The 24976-nt window shown below is 39.9% G+C and overlaps 1 protein-coding gene across 5 annotated transcripts in view; it reads left to right on the plus strand.

Annotated features, from left to right (window-relative positions):
• The window catches only part of KIAA1841 (KIAA1841 ortholog), a 148567-nt gene that overhangs the window by 53934 nt on the left and 69657 nt on the right, over positions 1-24976 (plus strand). For all 5 annotated transcript variants that reach the window (XR_004538813.1, XM_033938201.1, XM_033938204.1 and 2 more), the window contains exons 8-10: positions 8660-8746; positions 10045-10155; positions 17337-17460. Coding sequence is in view for 4 of the 5 variants with exons in the window: in XM_033938201.1 (XP_033794092.1) it covers positions 8660-8746; positions 10045-10155; positions 17337-17460 (322 nt within the window). In the remaining variant the exon portion in view is untranslated. The remainder of the gene's footprint in view (positions 1-8659; positions 8747-10044; positions 10156-17336; positions 17461-24976) is intronic.

Consider the following 24976-nt stretch of genomic DNA (forward strand, 5'->3'; position numbering starts at 1 on the left):
TATTTGTAATGCTATGATGAGCTAAATGCTAAAATATATAAAATCACAGACTTTGCTAATTTGAGACATCGCTATTAGTAGCTTTTAGTGCCATTTTTCAGATTTGATCTAAGCAACACATTTGATCAAATGTCCGAGATCTTCAGTGATTTTGGATTAGAGAATGACACTGGGAAAAAAATTGTCCCTGTCCCTGCCCCGTCCCCATGAACTCAGTCCTCATCTCCGCCCCATCCCTGCAAACCATCTGATCACATCCACACAATCCTCAAATAGTTTTATAATAAACTTATTTTATTAAAGTATAAAAATAAACAATATTCTGTACAATTGTCATTTTATAAATCAGTTCTGGCTGCCGAACTGAGGAAGAGAGTTTCATTTGGCAGGGCTTTGTTTATAAACATTTATCAACACAGCTACAATACTACTTTATCTTAAAGCGAAAAAAGAAAAGAAATATAATTTTTTTTCTACCTTTGTTGTCTGGTTTCTGCTTGCCTCATCTTTTCATTATTTTCTTCCTTCCATCTACTGTCTACTTTCTCTCTGCCTCTTCCATAAGGCATATGCTCTATTTCTGTTCCTCTACCAGAAACTGTCTGCTTCTCCCTTCCATCTCTTCCTCCCCACCCCCATTGATCTGACACCCATCTGCTTCCCTCTGCTTCCCCCATGGTCTGGCATCTCTGTCTTCTTCCCTTCCATCTCTTACTCCCTAGGTGGTTTTTAGCATCTCTCTCCTTTCCTCCCTTCAGATTTGGTATCTGTCTCCTCCCCATCCCCCAATGCTCTGGTATCTCTCTCCTCTCCTGTCCCTTTCCTTTCCCTTCCTTTATTTTTCTGCTCTTCCTTCTCAATTTGTTTTCTACCTCTTGTCTACTTTCTTTTCAGTCCTCAATTTCCCTTTCATTGTGTCTACCTACAGCTTGCCACCTCTTTCCCTCACCCCTTCCAGTATCTCACTAATTCGGTCCTATTTCCCAATCCAGCATGTACCCTTTTTTCTTTATCCCTTCCTTCCATCCAGTATGTGCTCCCCTCTCTCTCCTCCCCACTTCCCTTCAGCGTCTGTTCCCCTCTCTCTCCTCCCAGAGGACCTTTTCAAGCCAATGGCAGAGATTCTCTGGGAATAGAAAATCCCAGGACTCCACTTCCTGCCCAGGGGTTCAGCCCAAGAAGTCACAATGACGCCAGTCCCCCAGCCTCCCTGAGCAAGCTTGGGAGGCTATCACGATTGACCAATGGGTTCTGGAAGTCATCAGGGATGTCTAAAAGTTGGAGTTTCCCCATCCTCTCTCTTCCTGTTTCATGGACTCGCCTGCTGGGAGATTGGAGAAAGCAGCCCAGATTCAGGTGACTCTCCAAAGGTTGCTGGACATTCAGGCGATCAGGGGGGTTCTAGCCGTAGATTTGGGCTTCGGCAGATACTCCATATATTACGTTGTGCCCAAGAAAGACTCAGAGGTTTGGAGGCTTGTCCTGGATCTCAAGTTCATCAATGCAGCTCTTAAAGTGCTTCATTTTTGTATGGAGACTCTCTGGTCGGTCATTGCCTCAGTGCAGCTGGGGGAGTTCCTGGCAGTGCTGGACCTGACAGAAGCATATCTCCACATCCCAATATTTCCTGATCACAGGCGCTTCCATTTGAGCCCTTGCAGGATGCCACCCTAATGCAAGTTTCCAAGTTTATTTAATCTTTGATATACCGTTTATCAAATATATACCTAAACGGTTAACAATGGACTTGACTATCAATATGATGTTTCTGGTTGCCATCACTTCTGCAAGGCGTGTCTCCGAACTGCAAGCCTTGTCATGCAGGAACCTTTACCTGTGTATCATGGAGGCCGGGGTCTCCTTGAGGACCGTTCCCTCTTTCTTGCCAAAGGTGGTCTCAGTGTTTCACATCAACCAGGAAGTTCGCCTTCCAGCTTTCCAGCCCTTGTGATCTAAGAAAACGGAGAAAGTTTTGAAGGTGCTGGATATCCAGAGAGCTATTTTGCATTACCTGGAGTTTACGAATTACTTTTTATCTCTTAGATCACCTCTTCATGTTGGTGAGTCTGGATAAGAAAGGAAGGCCGGCTTCCAAGGCTACCATTTCAAGATGGATTAGGTCAGCTATTTCATCCTGCTACATTGTTTGCATCCTCCCTTTGCGCTTTGAGTGTATTCGAGAAGGATTGCTTCTTCCTGGATTGAAGCCAGGACGATTCCACCAGATGAGATTTGCTGGGTGGCGACTTACTTGTCCCTTAAAACTTTCACCAAGTTTTATGGAGTGAACGTAGCAGCTCAAGAAGACTCCTCCTTTGGAGCCTCAGTTTTGAAGGTAGGCTTATCTCTCCCTCATAGGGTTTTTGGGCCTGCTTAGGTATGTCCTTTGGTTCAGCATACCATCTCTATTGCACTAGAAAAAGAGATTAGGTTCTTACCTTGATAATATCTGTTCCAGTAGATAGGGATGGTATGCTGAGCCCCTCTCCGCCCATTATTGTCAATATGCCTGCCTGGATCTCCTGTTACTTGAAGGCCACATCTCTGACCTTTCTGCCAGCTATCGTAAATTGAAAGATATTGAATATTGTCTGTATATAGTTACTTGGAGTTTCCAGTTTCATATGACCTTTTAGTGCCCAGATTTTTTCAGGATGTAATATGATGAATTTTATGATCATAAAATCTTGTTTTCTTCTTATTTTAGTCATTCCTTTGAATTTGGACTCTTATCATAACAGATTGGTGGGTGATTTGAATTGTTACTCAGGGCTATGCCCTATGTCTGATCAAAAAGCATCCAAACCACCCACCTAAAGAGTATCTTTTCAGCTCCATCCAGAAGACCCTCCACCAGGAACTCTCAGCCCTTCTTCAGCTAAATGCAATAGAACCTGTTCCTTTGCAGGTGAGGTTTAACGTGGACAAGTGTAAGGTGTGCATGTTGGTAACAAAAATCTTGTACATGAATACAGGATGTCTGGTGCAGTACTCGGAGAGACACCCCAAGAAACAGACTTGAGAGTACTGGTCGACAAGTCGATGAAGCCGTCCGTGCAATGTGCGGCAGCGGCAAAAAGGGCAAACAGAATGCTTGGAATGATTGAGGAGGGGATCAAGAAGAAGGTTATCAAGCCGCTCTACCGGGCCATGGTACGCCCTCACCTGGAATACTGCATCCAGCTCTGGTCACCGTACTTGAAGAAGGACATGGTACTATTCGAAAGGGTCCAGAGAAGAGCGACTAAAATGGTTAAGGGGCTGGAGGAGATATCATACAGTGAGAGATTAGAGAAACTGGGCCTCTTCTCCCTTGAAACGAGGAGACTGAGAGGGGACATGATTGAAACCTTCAAGATAATGAAGGGAATAGACTTAGTAGATAAAGTGAGGTTGTTCACCCTCTCCAAGGTAGGGAGAACGAGAGGGCACTCTCTAAAGTTAAAAGGGGATAGATTCCGTACAAACATAAGGAAATTCTTTTTCACCCAGAGAGTGGTGGAAAACTGGAACGCTCTTCCGGAGGCTGTTGTAGGGGAAAACACCCTCCAGGGATTCAAGACAAAGTTAGACAAGTTCCCGCAGAACTAGAGCGTGCGCAGGTGGGGCTGGTCTTGGTTAGGGCGCTGGTCTTTGACCTGGGGGCCACCGCGGGAGCGGACTGCTGGGCACGATGGACCACTGATCTGAACCAGCAGCGGCAATTCTTATGTTCTTATGTTAATACCAAAAATTACTGGAAAACTTTAACCATTTCTAGACCTGCAAGTTTTAAACAGATTTTTGCTAAAGGATAAGTTTTGCTTGCTCTCTCTGGGAACCCTTCTACCCCTGCTAGAAAAAGGAGATTGGCTTTATTCTCTAGATCTCAAAGAAGCCTACACTTGCATTTTCATTATACCTGTTCACAGGAAGTATTTCTGCTTCTGCTTAGGTCCCCAACAATTCTAGTACAAAGTTTTGCCCTTTGGGCTAGCCTGTGCTCCTCATGACTTCATTAAATGTCTAGTGATAGTTGCAACAACCCTTTGCTCATGGGGATTTCATATATTACCCTACTTAGACAACTGGTTGATCAAAGCTTCAGAATTGCAAGCAGCTCAGCATGACATCATCTCAACTTTTTGTCTCCTCAAACTTCTAGAGTTTGCAATCAACTACTAAAAGTCACATCTACAGCTGTATTAAACCTTGGAGTTCTTAGGTGCACTCTTGTTTACCATTCAAGGTTGGGCTTTTCTACCCGAGCAGAGGGTCAACAATCTCATTCATCTGTGTCAAACATTCTCCACCTCAAGTGCACGTCTGCATGCCAGATGTTATACCTTCTCGGTCACATGGAATTGACAGTTTATGTGATCCCATTTGCAGGCTTTTACTTAAGAATTCCACAGTGGATCTTATCAACACAATGGTCCCAAGCCACGGGATCTCGCTCTCTGCTCTATTTCAAGTAACCCCAGAATTACGCACTCTCTCCAATGTGGATGATAGCACAAAATCTTACTCGGCATCTCCCTCTCCAGCCCTTTCCCCACCCAAAAATTCTTACTACATATGTTTCAATGCTAGGCTAGGGAGCACATCTAGATGGTCTCCACACTCAGGAAGTGTGGTCTCACCACCAAAGACCCACCATATCAGTCTTCTAGAGCTAAGTTCTTCTACAGGTAGTACACGTCCATACAGACAACAAGGTTGCCATGTTTTATTTGGACAAACAAGGAGGCATGGGATCTTATCCCCTTTGTCTGGAGGCAATCAAAGTTTGGAATTGGGCCTCTTCTCATGAAATACTTCTCAGGGTAGTTTTTTTTTTTTTGGTGAGAAAACATAATGTATTAACAGACAAGTTGAGCAAGCTTCTTCAGCCTCATGAATGGTCTCTCAGCATAACGGTCTTGCATCCGATTTTCTCTCAATCAGAACGCTGGACATAGATCTCCTCGCTTCCCTGCAGAACAGCAAACTTCCACAATTATGTTCCAGATTTTTTTGCCCCCATTTGCATTGCATCAGATGCCTTTCTATTTCATTGGGGGGCATGCTCCCTTATGCATTTCCTCCAATCCCTCTTATAGTGAAAACTCTATTGTAACTTTGCCAAAATCAGGGCACCATGATCCTCACAGCACCTCTTTGGCTATGCCAGGTTTGATTTCCACCCCTAGAGCTCTCGATCAGGAAACTGTGGAAACCAACAATTTCCAAAATTGCTAATTCAGAACAAGGGATCCCTACTTCATCCCAACACTTGTTTGTTAGCACTAGCATTGTGGTTTCTTTTGCTAAACAGATAAATGCTTTCTGCCTCTTGGCTGCATTATCCACTGTCATTGAAGCATCTAGGAAATCAATATAGCTTGCCGGTCTTATGTTTTCAGGCAGACTTCCTGGGACACCAGGCCGCTCAGTGATATAAATTAATATTTGGATTTTTGAATTAAAAAACAAAGACTGGTCTTCGTGACATTTGGAGCATTGAGATAAAGCATCAAATTTCTGTGTCTCAATGCCACGAATCTGGACTTGGAGGATGAAATGTATGGCGTCTGCATCTATGAGACAAACATGTTTTTTCTTATTACATAGAGCATTTTGGATCCCAGTTCATTTACAGAAATTAGATAGTTCAAAGTCTAATAGATGCTGGCATTGTCATCTTGAAGCTGAGATGTTGGATCATTTACTGTACTATTGTCCCTTGATACTTAGATTTTGGAGAGCCATCTGGGATCAAGTGCCCATCTTATTTGGTACGTTCATGAGAGCTAAAAGTCATATCTTCTTGGAATAATAAACTTTTCCTTATAATGACAGGGGTTGCCATGCAGCTTATTTTAAAAAATTGGAAGAACTGGGATAGGTTAAATTACACATTCTGGTGGGAATCCCTCTGTTATATTTTTAAAATTGAATGTTTCATGGCCATACAGCAGGGATGTTATAGGAATTTTACGGATGTTTGGGAGCCATTGGATAAATTTTGTAAGGAAGATAACTGATTTTATTTCATTGACCTGTAAACATACACATCCAGGGTGGGGGGAGGGGGAAGGGAGTTGCACTGGAATTTGATTCAGGGAATTTATGGATAGTTTTTTGAAGGTTTTTATTTATTTGAATATTAGGTGAGAGGGTGGGGGAAAATATAATTGTATATTAATGTCTGAAAAGTTTATTGTGCTTTTCTTGTAATATTATATGTATATGGATTACTTGTTGCACAATTGTAGTTTTGAAAATTCAATAAATATATACAAAAAAAAGAAGCATCTAGGAAATCTTACACTCAACACTGTTATTCATTCAAGTGGACATGCTTCTTTTTGGTGTGTGTAATTGTAATGGTACTTGTATTCCGCCAACTCCCCAATATCTGGTTCAGAGCAGACAACAAGATATCTGTAATACTCATATACATAGACAATTAAAAATATTTTTAAACAAATAAGTTTTTAAAGATGTGTGAAATAGTGAATAAGGAGTAATCCTCAATTCAATTGGAAAAGAACATCAGGCTTGATAAGGAAAAGAAGTAATCGTGGATTTTTTTTTTAATAATTAACAAAAAATGGAAAATGCAGTAAGCAAGAGTCATAAGCATAGGAAGTTAATGGAGACTGAGGAAATGAAAATAAAGAAATCAAATACTCTGGGCAAGTACCAGCAAATATTTTATAGAACCAACATAACAGTTTGAAAGTAAACCAGGCCTTGATTGGAAGCCAATAGAGGCTCATTAAGGCAGATGTTGCATGATCTGATTTTTTTCAATCCAAAAATTAGCTTATTATCCATGTTTTGAGCAATTTGCAATTTGGAAATCTGATTGGTGGAAACAAGATAAATAAAGCTTATTACAGTAATATAATTTAGAAAGAACTACACCTTGAAAAAGTATTATAAAATAGTTTACTTCAAACAATGAACATAGGGCTCCTTTTACTAAGCTGCACTAGCAGTTTTAGCACGTGCTGAATTTCCCCGCGCACTATTTGCTAACGCCACCATTGAGCTAGCGTTAGTTTTTGGCACATAGCGGGGGGGGGGGGGGCAGCGAATGCTAAAAAATGCTAGTGCACCTTAGTAAAAGAGGGAGTTAGTTTCCTTAATCAATGCAATTTAAAGAAAATTGCTTTAACCAATGAATTTATGTGAGCTTTTAAAGATGTGGAAGGGCATATTCAAAAAACTACGTCTAAGTCCATTTTGGACCCAAAGTCAGCAGCATTTAAAGTCCATTCTCGAAAAATACGTCCCAAATTTTTTTGTAATATTCTTTATTCATTTGCAGACTTACAATAAGTGTGACAATATGTCCAAACACATTAACAATAAATATATCACTTAATAATCATCGATGATTCAAATAATATATCCTTATCACCCATCCCTCCCACCCAAATTTTTTTAATTTTTTTTTTTTTTTTGAGAATCGTCTACCTGTACATCCAGCTGTTTGATCATCCAGATCGCTAAGTCAGCTATCTTTATAACCATTCTCGTCCAAAAAATCATCAAAGTCAAAAACACCTAGAACAAGACTTTTGGACATGGGAAGGGTCAGCAAAGTGATGGACTGGTCACCCTGACATGGCAACAGAGTAATGGGGCACCTTACAGGGCACTGCTGTGAACTTAACAAAAAGGGTCTGCAGTGGTTATCTGGGCACTTTGGATATCGTCTGGGCACTTACACCTGTTTTTAGATTGCCCAAGTCGCTACGTATAAGTTCCTTCTAGGCAATCTCGTTAAACTGTCGGTTATACTTGCAGTACGACTAAGTCTAGGTCGGCCCATGACCCGCCCAAATCCCGCCTTCACCACTTCTCCTAAAATGCCCCTTTCAGCTGTGGGCGTACAGCAGCACTGAAAAGGCCTAAGCTGTTTTTAGATATGTCTAAAACACGTTTCGATTATCGACACTTGAACGATCTGTCTTTTAGATCGTCCAAGTACCGATTTAGGCGGATTTTAGACGTATTTTTTTTATTATGAGCCCCATAGTATCCAGATACACACAAAGTGCTTTGGTGACCTTGTCCACTTTCAGTGTAAAATCATCTGGGAGATATACTTCTAATGGAATATTATGTCCTCCCAGCTCTTTCTCACCTTTGATCCTAATCGGCTCAGAGTTGCATTTTCAAAAAGAACCATCTTTATTTGGTTAGCAAACTGTGTCTCCTTCGTGTTTGTTCAGGCTGGGTTGACGCTACAAGGCTGTGTGACAGCCCACAGTGTACAAGTTCCCTGTGAGAATATTATGTCTTCTTGTCCTGGAAGAAAGCAAAGATGTAGCAGGTGTCCTCCGAGGACAACAGGCATATATTCTCACAACCCGCCCATCTCCCCTAATTGGCTTTTTAGCTTTGTTACTGAACTGATGGTCCTGCGAACCAACGTTGGGTGGGAAGGCACTGGTATGTTTGCGGTGTGAGCACTGCCTAAAGATTTAAAGTGATAGTACGACATACTTTGCAATGTCTGTACTGGGTTCCATAGATGACATCACCCACATGTGATAATATATGCCTGCTTATCTTCAGAGAAAACCTGCTACAGGTAAGTATCTTTGGTTTTTAAAAGCACTTTACTACAGTTCTGCCACCAAGCCAACTTGTTTCAGATTTTTTTATTGCTTGTTCTTAATAGTAAAATATTTTGCAAGAAGATTGAGAGATTGTTTGATCCAGATTACAAGAACCCTGATTCTCCAGGAAATGCTGCAACATTATCCAGGTATCTTGTTTCATTTACATGTAGTCTTATACTTATAGAATAAGGGAAACTATTCTCTTATTCCAGCTCTGGATATCTGAAGATCTTCACAGATCTCTAGTACTATAGAAATGATAAGTAGTAGTAGTTGTTCAGATTTACTTGGAAAGAAATGATGCAGAATCTGGTTCTGGATTCAGCTCAATGGCAGTAGAACAAGTAGAAACCAAAAAACTTGTTAGAATAGGGTCAATTTCTTTTGTTGTTAGTAGAACAAGTAGAATAGCAAGAAACAAGTATTCATGTGGAGGGGCATAATAAAAAAAACATCTAAGTCCCCTTTTGGCCTAGGCCCTAAACGCTGAAAGTAGAAGCAGGGAAAATGTCCATTCTCAAAAAAAAAGAAATCTAAAAGGAGGTTTTTTTTGATAATGGCCTGCCTCTACGTTCAGCTGTTTAAACTCCCAGACCAACACAACATCTACACTTACCACATATAATCAATGAAAAAAAAGCCTAAGTCCCAAACGCCCAACACAAGAGCTTTTAGGTGAAGGAGGAGCCAGTCCTTCACCTAAAAGCTGGATTCTATAACCGGTGTCTGCCAAAAAGAACACCGGTTACAGAATCCACACCCTACGCAACCCACCCCCCCCCAGCAACGATCACGGCAGCAGAGATGGCTCATCTCCCCTGCCGCGATCCACCCCCTTCCCCAACACGACCGGGGCAGGAGGGAGGCCAAGCCCTCCTGCCCTCGAGACCGGCACCCTCTCTGACATGATCGGGGCAGGAGGGAGCCCAATCCCTCCTGCCCTGGTGACCCCAACCCCCACTAAAATACGGCAGGAGGGATCCCAGGCCCTCCTGTCCCAATGTAGCCTCCCCATGTCCGCCCCCCCAAACACCCATCAAGACCCCCCCCCGCCGACCCCGTAACCTCACACCCCCTTTGACACCCCCTCGTACCTTAAGAATGTTGGCCCATCCATCCTGCAGGCCCGCCATCCTCAGAATGGGAGGCCTTAGGGCTTTATTGGCCCAGGCACCGCAAGCCTCACCCACAGGTGGGGCCTTAGGTGCCTGGGCCAACCGGAATAGGCCCAGTTGCCTTAGGACTCTCCTGTGGGCAGGGCCTTAGGCACATGAGCCCAACCAAACCCATGTGCCTAAGGCCCCGCCCACAGGAGGGGCCTTAGGCAACTGGGCCCCACCTGTGTCTACTTGTTATAAATCTTGCTACTTTTTGTGTATGAAATTTCTGAACTGTTGCTTGATGATCTCTCTCTTGTGGTTTTTTTGTTGTTTTTTTTAAATAGATGCTGCTTGTGCAAGAGAATTTTAACTAAAGAAGCTGAGCAAAAGATACCCTGTGTTCCTGGAAAAATCAACATTGATCAACATGGAAATATTATTTACTTTCATATAAGGTGCCTCAGCCAATATTAACATAAATAAAACGAAGACTGCTCAGTTGGCAAGTAAAGATCTTGAACCTTGATGCTTGTGCCAGGCAGACACTGGCCATACACCCAGTATCAATCTGAACGGTTTCTTGTAACAGTCTGCATTACAAATTAGACTGGTGACAGTGTGGCTTGTGAGACTGTGCAATGTATAACGCAATTACCGTAGACCTGCTTGAAAATCTTTAGTTTTGTTCATTGCCTTTGACAAAATCAGTAACTAAGGACTCATGTTACAATATTTTTCTTTTGGTGGCCCTCTTTCAAAATCTATTTTTTAGGATTTACTGCCATTTTGAAGGCCATTTTGTGTCCAAGAGGCAACCTGCTCTACTGGACACATACTTGGCCAGCCTACACTACCAGTTTGGGACGTCAGGGTCTGTTCCCTTGGAAACAAAGCTTGCTTTAGGTTTTGTCCACAAATAACTTGAGCTCTATGGCAGTTTTTCTCCTGGATCGGGGTGCTGACTGCGGTTCCTCCCCCCCCTTGCTTCATGCACAAGTTCTAGTGGGGGATTGAGGTCTTAGCCCAGTCAGTAGAATGGAGGGGCAGTTTGAAGAAGCAATCTGTCTGGGTTTTCAAGCTTGTTTGATGAAGAAGTTCTCTGACTTGTAGTTTCAGCCTTAGCAGCTCCCAGCACCTGCATTGCACAGGTGTGACAACCTATGAGAACCTATGAGAAAGGTTCTCATAGGTTGCACAGGTGTGACAACCTATGAGAAAGATTGTGGAGAAGGGAGTCTCTAAAACTTTTAAACTTTTAAAGTTTCTGGAGCTAGGGACAGGGTCCCCCACCTCTAAAATCATATTCCTCAAACTTTTTGACCCCTTATTTAGCTCCCAAGGGCACATCTGCCATTAAACTCCAGAGTGGAGTGCAAGGGCCCTCTGGGCATCTTGGTCCGGCTTTTGCTCCAGAATTTATAAGTATGATGAATGAAGCATACTTAAATTACAATAGTCTCGGTGACTCCTCGGAGGTCACAGTGGTGATAGTGCCCAGGGTTCTCCCTCCCCCCCCCCCCCCACTAAGAGCATAGTTTCCCCGTAGCAGAGCCAAACGCAAGGTAAGAGGTACAGTCAGAAGAGGACTGAGATGAAGTGTATGCTGTATCTAAGCCTCTGGGTCCTCAGTACTATGAGATTCTGCATCACATCTGGGAGGGCCAGGTCTCGACTAGGTGACAGTCCTGGATCTGTTCAGGGTCCTGAGCAAGGTTTCTGCATATGCTGTTTCTGTCTTTAGAATGCTTTGGATCAGGTAGTGGGTGGGAGAGTCATCCTCTAAAGCTACTCTGAGCAAATTGTATTTTGAAGCTCAATTGCTGTTTGGTAATGGGCTTGAAGATCTTATGGTCAGTGTGCAGGATCATAAACCAAAGTCTTTACCTGACAGCAGGCCAAGGGCCCCTAGGGGGTCAGGTCGAGGTAATTTTGTGGCTGTAGGCCCTTTTGCCAATACTCAGGAAGATCTTTAGTTCAGAGTCTTTAAAAAAGGATCGAGAGGTGACCCGGGGAACTACAGACTGGTAAGTCTGACTTCGGTCCTGGGGAAGATGGCGGAAGCGCTGATAAAAGACAGCATCAATGAGCATCTAGAAAGGAATAAACTGATGAAAGCAAGCCAACATGGCTTCTGCAAGAGAAGATCGTGCCTAACAAACTTATTGCACTTCTTCGAAGGAATTAACAAACAAATGGACAAAGGGGCCCCCATAGACATCGTATACTTGGATTTCCAAAAAGCCTTCGACCCCATGGACGCCTACTATGGAAACTGAAGAACCATGGGGTGGAAGGAGTTGTACATAGATGGATCAAAAACTGGTTGGCGGGTAGGAAGCAAAGGATAGGAGTGAAGGGCCACTACTCGGACTGGAGAAGGGTCACAAGTGGTGTTATGCAGGGGTCGGTACTCGGACCGCTGCTGTTCAATGTATTTATTAATGACTTAGAAACAGGGACAACGTACGAAGTTATAAAATTTGCAGATGGCACAAAGCTTTTTAGTGGGGTTAGGACTAAAGAAGACTGTGAATATTTACAAAGGGACTTGAACAAACTGGGAGAGTGGGCGAATAAATGGCAGATGAACTTTAATGTAGAGAAATGTAAAGTCTTGCATGTAGGAAGCAGAAACCTGATGTACAGCTATACGATGGGAGGGCTGGTAATGGGTGAAAGTAACCTAGAGAAGGACTTAGGGATACTGGTGGACAAAACAATGAAGCCATCGGCACAGTGCTCAGCGACCTCTAAGAAGGCGAACAGAATGCTAGGTATTATCAAGAAAGGTATTACAACCAGAACGAAGGACGTTATCCTGCCGTTGTATCAGGCGATGGTGCGCCTGCATCTGGAGTACTGCATCCAATATTGGTTGCCGTACCTTAAAAAGGATATGGCAATGCTCGAGAGGGTACAGAAAAGAGCGACGAGATTGATAAAAGGTATGGAAAACCTTTCATATGCTGAAAGATTAGAGAAACTGCGGCTCTTTTCCCTGGAGAAGCGGAGGCTTAGAGGAGACATGATAGAGACTTACAAGATCATGAAGGGCATAGAGAAAGTGAAGAGGGACAGATTCTTTAAACTTTCAAAAACTACAAGAACGAGAGGGTATTTGTCAAAATTAAGAGGGGACAGATTCAGAACCAATGCTAGGAAGTTCTTCTTCACCCAAAGGGTGGTGGACACCTGGAATGCGCTTCCATAGGGTGTGATAGGACAGAGTACAGTATTGGGTTTCAAGAAGGGATTAGATGATTTCCTGAAGGAAAACGGGATTGAAGGATATAGATAGAGGATTACTATACAGGTCCTGGACCTGATGGACCGCCGTGTGGGTGGACTGCTGGGCGTGATGGACCTCTGGTCTGACCCAGCAGAGGCACTGCTTATGTTCTTATGTCCTCAGGATCTCGCCCCACAATGTCCCTAAGAAACAGTTATGATGCCAGGTCAGGAGCCGTGCCTCTAAGGATAGGAGGGAGGTTGTCGGCTTATTGGGAAGCATGGGTGAGGGTTCTGAAAATTATGTAGGAGGATACAAGCTTGAGTTTTTTCGCCTCTTCTGAACCCCTTTGTGGATTCTCCAGTGAGAAAGCGGTCAGAGTCCAAGTGACAATAAAGAGGCTTCTAGATCTAGCAGCTATAGAAGTCATCCCAGACAAAGAATTGGGCTTATGTGATATAATAATCTCAGTACTTCAAAACTTAGGGCTCCTTTTACTAAGCTGCGTTAGGGCATTAACGTGCGGAATAGCGCGTGATGAATTGCCGTGTGCACTAGACCTTAACGCCAGCATTGAGCTGGCATTAGTTATAGCTGTGTAGCGCGCGGTAATATCCTGCGTGCGCTAAAAACGCTAGCGCACTTTAGCAAAAGGAGCCCTTAGTTTAGGTAACTATTTATTTATTCAATGTTCTATACTGTTCTCCCAGGAGAGCTCAGAATGATTTACATGAATTTATTCAGGTACTCGAGCATTTTTCCCTGTCTGTCCCGGTGGGCTCACAATCTATCTAATGTACCTGGGATAATGGGGGGATTAAGTGACTTGCCCAGGGTCACAAGGAGCAGCGTGAGTTTGAACCCACAACCCCAAGGTGCTGAGGCTGTAGCTTTAACCACTACACCACACTCTCCTGCCCTATGATTATGAGTTTTAACATGTGCTCAGAGATGTGTAGCCCTGCCAAAGACACAAAGTCCATATAGCAAGACCCACTACCCAATCATTGCATATGTGCCACAGTGAAAAAGTGATTAAAAAAAACCAAACATTCAAACTAGTGCGAATCCTGTATTCATAGAGGTATAAACAATTCAACTTAACTGGAAAAGATTCCTGAGTTTCCCAACGCGGACCACGTTTCGTTTATCTGTCTCAAGGAACCCAAATTGTGGCATTGGAAACAATTCTCAATGCTAGAGAGGATGGTAAGTCCAATTCAAAAATACCATCACAATAACTCAGTTTTCTTCTTCTTTGCCTGCCACTTGGAGACGAAAACAGATATTCATAAACGGAAAAAGGAGATTTCTCATGAGGTTTTAAGCAACTCAACGCTGCCTAGCACATCTCAAAAGAACTTCCTGTTAGTGTGTAATTTAAACTGTCCTGGAACTTTTTGAACAGTCCTCGAATTTTGTAGAAATATACTTAATATTACAGAGATGCAATGCTTAGAAGAAAGATACACCATATATATGGTTGTTACTAATGTACAGAAAGATATTTTATTATAAAGCTGCTGCTGTGTGTGTATAGGGATGAGGGGCTGCAGGAGAAAGAAGAGAAAGAAAAGGCATGTAAAGAAAAATATATCCTGAAAATGCGGAGGAGGGGGGAGATTGTGCAGAAGCTAAATATAGAAAGAAGGGGGAGGAATGAGCAGGCAGAAGTTTTATCTGAATGGTGTGGAGGTATGTGAGGTATGAAAGGCTGAAGGAGAGAAACAGTTGTAAAGCCTGTCTCTCATAGACTTGAGTTTCTGTTATTTTCCAGCATCTTTCTGTCACAATTTGCTTCTGTCTGAAACAATGGCTCTCAATTGACAATAAAGGTCTTCACTTGGACAGGAATTTGTCCATGACTAAATAAGTTGATGCTTTAGTTTGAAAATGTTTCTTTATGCTTTTGGAAGCTTTGTGTGATTAGACCCTATTTTAATGACAACTCTTTTAGATTATTGGTCCAGTCACTTGTTTTAAGTATTTTAGATTACTGTAACATTGTCCATCTGGGAGGCCATCGTAAAAATCTTGCTCGCCTTCATCTGATACAAAATACAGCAGTTTGTCTGATTTTTAGATTAAAAATGTCAGACCATATAACGTCTTATTACAGAGAACTGCACTGGCTCCCTGTTGAGGCCAGAGTGTTTTTCAAGCTAGGATGTCTGTGATACAAAGCTTTACATGGTCTGGCCCTGGTTACTTGGTAGAATGTTTTAACATTTCTAATTTTAGATGCTCTTTATGCATTTCAACTTTATTTGTTTTCCTTCAGCCAGGGGCTGTCATTACAAAAGATATCAGAACCGATTGCTGTCCTATCAAGCAGCTATTTGGGATTTTGATCTTCGCCAGTTATTTTTATCTCTACATGTTGTATGAATTTTAGGAAATTGTTAAAACTTATTTATACACAAAGCTTTGGGTTTTTTTTAAATAAATTATTCATATGTAGAATTTTGTTAAGATTAATTTTTTTGTAGCTCACTGTTAGTGTTCAGCTCTTAAATTTGTCAAACCGCATAGATCTGCATAGTATTACAGTATACAAATGTTAAGTTTAAGAACAGGCAGCTGGAGCCATTTTTTACCTTAAGCATCGGACCTTAGCACATTTGTTGAAACTCTGGATCCTCCCAGCACTCTGACAAGGTTTTTTGTTAATCTCAAGTACTGGTATTTTAGAAGTCATTTAGTGGCATTCTAAGGCTGAATGGCCAGGAGCCTTTGGTCTATCTACTAGTACTACTACTACTATTAATTCCATAGTGCTACCAGATGCATGCAGCGCTGCACAGAGTCACAAAGAATAAGAAAAAAGTCCCTGCTCGAAAGAGCTTACAATCTAAACAAGCAAGACAGACAAACAGGATGTCATGGATACTGTTAAGGGGACGGATAATCAGCAGGCTGGGTTGGAGGGCAGAGGGGTAGAATTAAGGATTGAAAGCTATATCAAAAGGTTGTTTTCAGTCTGCTTATAAACAAGGGAAGGAGCTTGACGGAGAAACTCAGGTAATTTATTCCAGGCATAGGGGGCAGCTAGATGAAAGGAATGAAGACTGGAATTGGCAGTGGAGGAGAAAATTACAGCTATGAGCGGCTTATCTGAGGAACAGAGTTCTCTGGGAGATGTATAAGGAGAGAGAAGTGAGGAGAGATAGCAGAATGAACACACTTGTAGGTCAGCAGTAAGATCTTGAACTGTAAGCGATGGTAGATAGGGAGCCAGTGAAGTGATTTAAGGAGAGGGGTGACATTAGTATAGTGAGGTTGGTAGAAGATGAGTCGTGCAGCAGAGTTTTGCACAGATTGCAAGGGGGACATGTGACACTGTGGGTTACCAGTTAGGAGTAGATTGCAGTAATCTAAGGGTAAGGTTATGAGAGCTTGGACAAGGGTAGTGTGCTAAGAAAGGAAGGGGTGAATTTTGGTGATATTCAAGAGATAGCAGCAACAGGTCTTAGCATTTCATTGGATATGTACTGACATGCCCAGAGTCAGATTAATATAATATCCCAGAGGCCTTTGCTGCCCCTCTGGTTAGACCAACAGAAAATGCTGATAGTATTCAGCAATGTAAAGCTGGCATTTCCCATACTTTAAAAAAAAAAATTATTTTACTTGGAAGGCAAGGGTGTGGTACCAATCTATATAGCATGCACTTCTGCAACTGTTTTGTAAACAGCCAGTTTGCCCTTCTCTGATGCTTTCCTCTTATTACAATATTACATATTCTATTGTATCAGCAGGTCTCCTTATCCTGCATAGTCTATCTCCATGGCTATGGAGATAAGCAATTCTCATTATAAGTCCAGACCTCATGTCTTAGGTTGGGCAGTCACTACTGGGCAGGGAAACCCAATATGCTAACTGTTACTCGTTTTAGAGAGAATGAACAGTGCATAAGGGATGCAGAAAGTTTTCTTAGGAGATTTAGGCCTAAATGTACAGGATACCATGAGGGGGGGTCTATGAGAGTGTGGGAAGAGACCATATACTATATCTGACCTGCAACAATGTAAGATTGATTGCTTATTTTTTATATTTTTAAGTTTTTATTAAAGTTTTTCAAAAACAATACAATCACTACACACAATGCAACGCAACTGACAAAGCATGATACTCCCATACCCCCGCAATCACTACCTAATAGCGAAAGAACATCACCCAATCACAGACCCCCCCAAACCAAAACATTCCCCTACCCCTACCCGACTGCTTATTTTAATACTTTCTGCAACCGTCCATTTATATCTTCTGTATCTGTTGGAATGTGGAGAGAAGAAAACTGGATCAAAGTAATATTGTTTGGAAGGAAACTTCAAATATATATAAATCATTTCCTACATATAATGTTTGTTAATATTTGAAACAGTATGTGATTCTTTTTTTGGACAGAGATAAAATGTGGGACGTGCATGACTACTTATGTAATTTGTATGAAGAATTAAAGTCTTGGCGAGATGTTTATTGGCGTCTCTGGGGGACTGTAAATTGGCTAACTTGTTCAAGATGTAAACAGGTGAGTAACAATCTGCTTCTTTTCTAACTGACTTATCAAGCAAAGTAGGGGTTTTCAAGAAAAGAATGCAGTTTCCCTTTTCACTAACCAAGGCAGAAAAACTTGGAACCACTCATGAAAATCCTGGTTGGGGGCTGCCAATTTTATACACTTTGTACCTTTGCATTTTCCTTCTGTTTAGCTCATTCAGCTTTGTACCAGGTATGATATTTGGTGGTATTTGACTTCATATTATTAAAAATGTTTGGGTGTTCCCAGTTTTCTTTTTGAGAGTATCAAAGGATATTGATTTTTAGGTAACAATTTTCTTATTTATATTTTAACTCTTTTCATTGCTTTTGGAAATCATACGTTTTCTATACCCAGGATATGCAATTTATAAATTAGTATAAAATAAAATTTTAAAAAACCCACCAGTACCTTGTATCTATGCCAACACAAGGTCACTGGTCAGTAAATTTCAAATAATAAATGAGATGCTTATAGAAAACAATATAGGTATAACCTTCTTCATGGGAACCTTGCTGAAATATAAAGGTAGCCCAAAACTTCCCCACCTCTGCCCTGATGGATACAGCATAATATATACACCTAGGCAAGATAAAAGAAGTAGAGGTTTAGCCCTGATTTTCAAAAGTTCATTTCCTATATCCTTACTAGGCTCAAACATCCAACCTGACCTAGAATATTTGACATGCAAATTACAAGATGAAACTGACAACCATGTGCTATTGGTTTATTACTCTTATACAGACCACCAGGCCCATGGTCACAGGCAAATAATAAAATACAAGAAATCTCAAGTCTTACGTATTAATTCAACAGAGTAATAATCCTAGGAGATATAAAATTGCCACTGGAAGCACAAGATTGCCCAATTACTATTGACTTCAAATAATTCATACAAGATAGCCCATCTTACCTTAATCTCATCAGGTCCAAAACCTGAAAAAGGTCATGTATTAGACTTTTTAACTGTTAATCCTCTACACATTATCTCTTCAAACAACTGGTTGCCAGTTCCCTGGTCTGATCACTATTTGCTCACTTTTACCATTTCCTCTGTTTGGGTAACACCTCCAAGAACATCAACAGGAAAAAAAATCCTCACAAGAGGTGAGATGGACTCTGCTATATTCTGGTTCAAAATCACCGATTGCATTCACCTAAAATCTGATAACACTATTGGCATGATTTAACCACTGGAACACTTCCATAACTCAGGTTTTAGATCCATTGCTCCTCTGAGCTACCACATCATACGTTGTTCCAAACACATACCATGGTACACTAAATTCTTAAAAACAGGTCTGTTGATAACTTGAAAGTGGAAGAAAAATCATTCTCCAACATACAGAGCAATGTTTAAGACAACAACGCATTCAAATACGATGTAGTGGAAACCCAAGAAAAGGTATTTTGCCACAGAAATTGAAAATAGCAACCTTGATTCCAAGAAACTTTTTCACTAATAGCCCCTCCTTTATTGGGCCTTTCAAATGTCACCTCCCAAACAAATTCCCAAGAACTAGCTGATTACTTCTTAGATAAAGTAAATAAGATTCAAGAAGAGATAGCACAAATGACAAATACTACCAATCTCAACTTCCAACTAGACTCAAATCTGAAGATTAATGTCCTGCAGAACACACCTAACTAAACTTTCTACTCGCAGCCATGTCCTTAATGTATTTCCCAATAAACTACTGTTTGGTCTCAATAACTATGTGTTCAGGCTACATACCCCTAAGCTCTTATTTTTATCTCAGAGAAGATCAAGGAAAAGAAATCTAACACAAAAGTGTGGTTTAAATATTCAAAGCCTTGGGAGTGTTTCTGTCATCTTTTAATGAATAGGACAGTATCAGAAAGGTTCACCTAAATACAAGTGACTGGCCATTTTATTGGGATAATGACATCATCAATTAATTCATTATTAAACATAAGTAGTTGGTACATCTTCCAATTACAATCTAATTTCAAATTGCATACTTCACAATATTCTATTGGTTGTATTCAAGTCACATGGTTTCTGGTAATTTCCTTAGTAACTATAATGACTTAACTCATCACATGCTATTGGTTTAACCCCCGTCAGCTATAGAAGGAAGTGAACAACATGTTCATCGAGGACATGCTGGCCTTGTTGACATGATCTATTCTATTGCAAACATCTATTTTACAAAAACTTTAACATCTGCTAGACAACATACTTCTAAAGGTTACAATCACGATTCCCCTAATTCTACAAGAAATCCCTATGTCATACTAGTAAACAGCTAAGTCTCAACTCCTCAAGCAGTTGTCAAGTGAACAGTGCAAAATATGTTAGTTCTAAGGTCAGTGTGCCCCTAGTTATGACTTTGAGCTACAATTCAACTGCCATGTTTGAGTTATCACACACATATGAAACCTAAATATTTCTGAAGCATTTCTATCATTCAGGTACATCTTTATATATACCTGAATGAATCTCGGCGAGAGGGAGAATTAGAAGTCCTTGAGCATGCGCAGATGCATGCTCAAGGCAGGCAGGCAGAAGCCGGAAGATCTTCTAGGCAAACGATCTGTGCCTGCGCTAGACGGGGCGGGCGGGTAAGTTTAAGTTGTTCGGGCGGGGGGGCCTGTTCGTGCGGGGGGGTGCCGGTTGGAGCGAGGGGGCCTTTGCGAGCAGGGGTAGCAATGCCGGTTATCGGGGGGGGTGCTTGCAAATCGAGTCAACACTCAGTTTGCGAGTCAAAAGTTTGCTGAGTGTTTTGCTCGTCTTGCAAAACACTCGCAAACCGGGTTACTCGCAAACCGAGGTTTGACTGTATATTAGTGCCTTTAAGGTCTTAACTAAAATTGTATCTAATACATATTAGTTATGGGGCCCCTCATATATCCTGTTTAATACAATTAGCACAATCACTACTAATGAATCCATCTGTAGTCATCAATCAATAGTTAACAACATTTCTCAACATTTTACTCCATATTGGTGACCCATCTGAACAAATGGGCAGCATAGCCTTAACTCCAAGACCCAAGATGCAGACCTATCCACACCTAATTACAGACCAATTGCAGGTATCCCAATACTTATTAAATTGCTTGAATCCCCCTAGTCTGTAAACTGCTCAGCAAATATATTGACAAACTCTCTTGTTTCCATACAACCCAATATGGAGTCAGGGCCCAGCATAGCATAGAACCATTCTTACATTAACAACAAACATTATTAATCACTATGTAAAGAAAAACAAGTAATTCTGCTACAATTCAACATCTTGGCAGCTTTTGATTTATAGTCCATAACATCCTGCTGACAAAACTCAATGAAATCAGACTTGAAAGAGCAGTACTAGAATAGTTTAACTCATTTCTAACTAATAAAGACTACATTGTGTGGAAAGCTTCTCCCAAAGCTGGAGATCTTTTTGTGGAGTCCCTCAAGTTTCCACTCTTTCCCCAATCCTTTTTAACTTATTCATGAGCTTACTTGAAGAAATCTTGTTCATAGATGGAGAACAATTATTAACCCATGGAGACAATATATTTCTACTTATCCAATTTTACCCAGCCACTTCGAACATCACTGAGAAAATTGCAGAAGGAATAAATAAAATCTCCAATTGGGCCAACAATAATAAAATCAAACACAACTCTGGTTTTACATTGCCCAACAGTCTGTTCCCAACTCTATTATCCTTCTATCAGGAAACATTCTCAATGTGCACAACTATTCTAAAGTCCTTGGTGTAATTCTTCACTCCATTCTTTCTTATGCACTGCAAATCTAAAACATCTGGGAAAAACCCTTCTAAAGCATGAAGCACTTATGTCTGATTAGACCCCTTTTTTACAACCACCACTTCGCTATATTAGTTCAAATGCTTGTTTTGTCCCAACTGGACTACTATAACTCGTATACTGATCTAAGCAGCAAATAACTACACAGACTACAACTCATACAAAACACAGCAATTAGATTGATTTTCAGGCTCAAGAAATTTGACTCGGTAACGGAGTATTACCGCAATCTACACTGGCTCCTATGGCTCCTTGAATATCCTTCAAACTATCCTGCATTACATTACACACACACGACAACAACTCATCAGAGGCGTTACTCTACTTGTTCTCAGATCTCTACCTTACATCAGCCCGAATCTCTCAACACGTTGCTAATGATCTTCCCCTCACCCAAAGGAACCATGTACAAATGTATATTCAACTCTGTTTACCTATGTTGCTATCAAATGAATGAACAACCTATCTCTAAACACTAGAAAAGGGGGCATGGCTTAGCGCGCACACAAAATGGATGTGTGATCGCGACGCTCCTCTCAACTAGGCAACGGTTGTTAAAAAAAAAGTTTTCCCCTTCAAGCCGATTTCGGCGAAAATATCGAAAAGAAGTGCGGGAGCATGGCAAGCACCCGACAAAATAAAAACGAAACTGGTGGGTCGGCGAAAAGGCAGAAGCAGGATCAAATTACCCCGAGTAAGGTTCCGCTTCCTGCTGAAGAGTCAGAGGAGTTAAGCAAAGCCGAAGTTATGGAGGAACTAAGACAAATTAAACAAATGCTGAAAGAGACTGTGAGTACTATGGCTGAAATGAAGGAAGAAATACTGAATATCCACAGACAAATGGAAATAACTAATAAAAGAACAACAGAGTTAGAAGCTAAAATGGAGGGTTTAGAATGTGAAGGGAAAAGATGTAAAAATGACAGTTTGGAACTTATTCAATTGAAAAGTCAGCTGGAAGATTATGAAAACCGAGGAAGAAGAAAGAATATAAAACTTTTTGGAATGCAGGAAAATTTGGAAGGGAAAAATGCTATACAGTTCTTAGAAAATCTAATTCCTAAAATACTGCAGTTGGATTTCAAACAGCCTTTGGAAATAGAAAGAGCTCACAGGATTCCAATAAAAATATGGAAAATCAAGGGAGACCAAGACCATTAATATTCAAGATGTTAAGATACCAGCAAGCAATAGAAATTTTAAATGCTGCCAAGAAAGATAAAAATTTAAATTATAAAGGATCCAAAATATGGTTTTTGCCTGATTTTGCTAAAAATACAGCAAACATTAGGAAGAAATTCCTGGATCTGAGACCTCAATTAAAGGAAAAAGGATATAAATATGGGTTATATTACCCAGCAAAAATGAGGGTATCTTGTGGGGATAAATCTCTGTATTTTGTAGACCCGGAAAAGCTAAAGACCTTTCTTTCAAAATCAGAACCTATGTCATTTTAGCACAATGGATGTTGAAATAAAAAGAAAAATATTAAGACTGGATTGATGATATTGAGCAAAAAGTTTAATGTAAATATGAGACTTTGGAATGTTGAAGAAAGAAGAATATGAAATAAAGAACAGGAAATAAAATGGACAAGGGAAAAAGACAATAAAAGAAAATAAAGAAGAAAAAGCAAGAAGGATGGACTGGGAAGTCATGAGACTGAACTTTAAGAGATTGAGGAATGGATGGCTGGAGTAAAGAGTGAAAACTGAAGAATGGCAAGATAATATTACAAATGGGAAGAAGAAGAAAGCAGAATGGATAGACTAAAAGGATATTAAATAAAAAGACAATTGGCAGTCAAGAGACTTAAGGGAAGATGGATATAGCTAAGAAATAAATATGAAAGTTAATTTAATAAGTCAGTAAATGTAAAATAAAGAATGAAAAGACAACAAAAAGAAAAATGTAGAATGGATTAATTATAGACGGAAAAATATATGACATTTAGGTACAAGTAAAGTAAAAGAAAATAAATAATATATAAGAAAGATACATAATATAAATTTAATGGTAATTCAAGGTAATGACTAAAAGATCAAATGTAAAATTTGATTTTGTAATTTTATAGTATTAAAAGAATTGGATTTTAATTGGAAAAAAGGGAAAAAAAAATTAATTATAAAATGAAAAATTTATGTTTCAGAAGGAAATGAAATGGTATATATATATATATAGAAGATAAAAATTATAAAATTGTAAACAAAAAAAAAAAAAAAGAAGTATATGAAGATATGGATATTTGTTTTTAGATATTAAAAAGAAGATAGGGAATGTTAGATTAGAATGTATGAGATATAGAAAAATGATAATAATTTATTAAATATATGTTTATGATAACAATTTGTTATATGAAGTAAAATATGGGAGAAATGAATTTAAAGATTAGTGAGAAGATAAAGATACATTAATGGAATGTTAGGAGTTAAATATGGTTATGTGACCAAAGATTAACAGATAGTGAAAGTAAAAGATTTTAAAAAAAAAAAAAATTTTTGTATGATTAGAAGAGAGATATACTAAGATACATTGTGGAAGGTTAATGAGTTTGTCTTAGGGGTTATTAATAAATATTGGTTGCCTAGGGGGGAGGGGGAAGTTGGGGTTGCTGTTCCAATTTGTGTCCTTAAGCAGTCATTATATTGGGGGGAAAGGGTGGGAAAAAGATGGGCTTTAAAAGTATTACTAGAATGATTAAGGAAAAGATTAATAAGGGGTTGGGTATTTTAGGGATAAAAATGTGTGTCATTGAGAGTAGTTCTTTAGATCTTAACTATGAAAGAAGAAGGGAAGAAGATATGATGAGAAGTTTAAAATATATTATGTCTTTTAAGATATTTTCTATTAATGTTAATGGCCTGAATCATGTAATCAAAGGGAAAAAGATATTAGCATTTTTAAAAAAGCAAAATGCGGATGTTTATTGTCTGCAGGAGACTCATCTGAATATAAAGGAATCACAGAAACTAATGGGTGGGTGGGTGAAGGAATGTTTTTTTGCTCCAGCAGTAGGTAAAAAAGCAGGGGTAGCAGTGCTTATAAATAAAAAGTGTATGGCCAACTTTAAGTTAGTAAATTCAGATCCACATGGAAGATGGTTACATATTAATATAAGTATGGGAAATAATACCCTGACATTGTTCAATATTTATGCCCCTAATTCAAATCAATCAGAATTTTTTAAAAAATTGCAGAATATGTTGTTACCACTGGCTGCTTCTAATTTAGTGGTGGCTGGAGATTTTAATGCTGTAATGGATCCATTATTGGATAAAAAACCAGGTAAAAATATAAAATCTTTAGGTTTAGATAATTTGGCTCAATCTTGTGATTTGAAAGATATATGGCGTATTCTTCATTTTAATGATCAGGAATTTTCATTTTGTTCACAGGTTCATAAATCATTTTCAAGAATAGATTATATTTTTATTTCATCACATAAGGTGCAACAAGTGATTAAGGCTTCCATAGATCCTATTATTATTTCGGATCATGCGGGAATATGGATAGAATTACAATTAGATCAATTAGAGAATAGAACACCTCTTTGGAGATTTGATAATGCATTGCTTGTGGATGACAAATTTTTGGAAAATTTTAAAACACAAATTAATGATTTTTTCCAAATAAATTTAGTGGAGGATACATCTATTGAAAATGCATGGGACACATTTAAAGCGACCATGAGAGGTCATATTATATCTTATTCGGCTTTTATTAG

This window comes from Geotrypetes seraphini, chromosome 3, assembly GCF_902459505.1.
Source record: "Geotrypetes seraphini chromosome 3, aGeoSer1.1, whole genome shotgun sequence".
Lineage (NCBI taxonomy): Eukaryota > Metazoa > Chordata > Amphibia > Gymnophiona > Dermophiidae > Geotrypetes > Geotrypetes seraphini.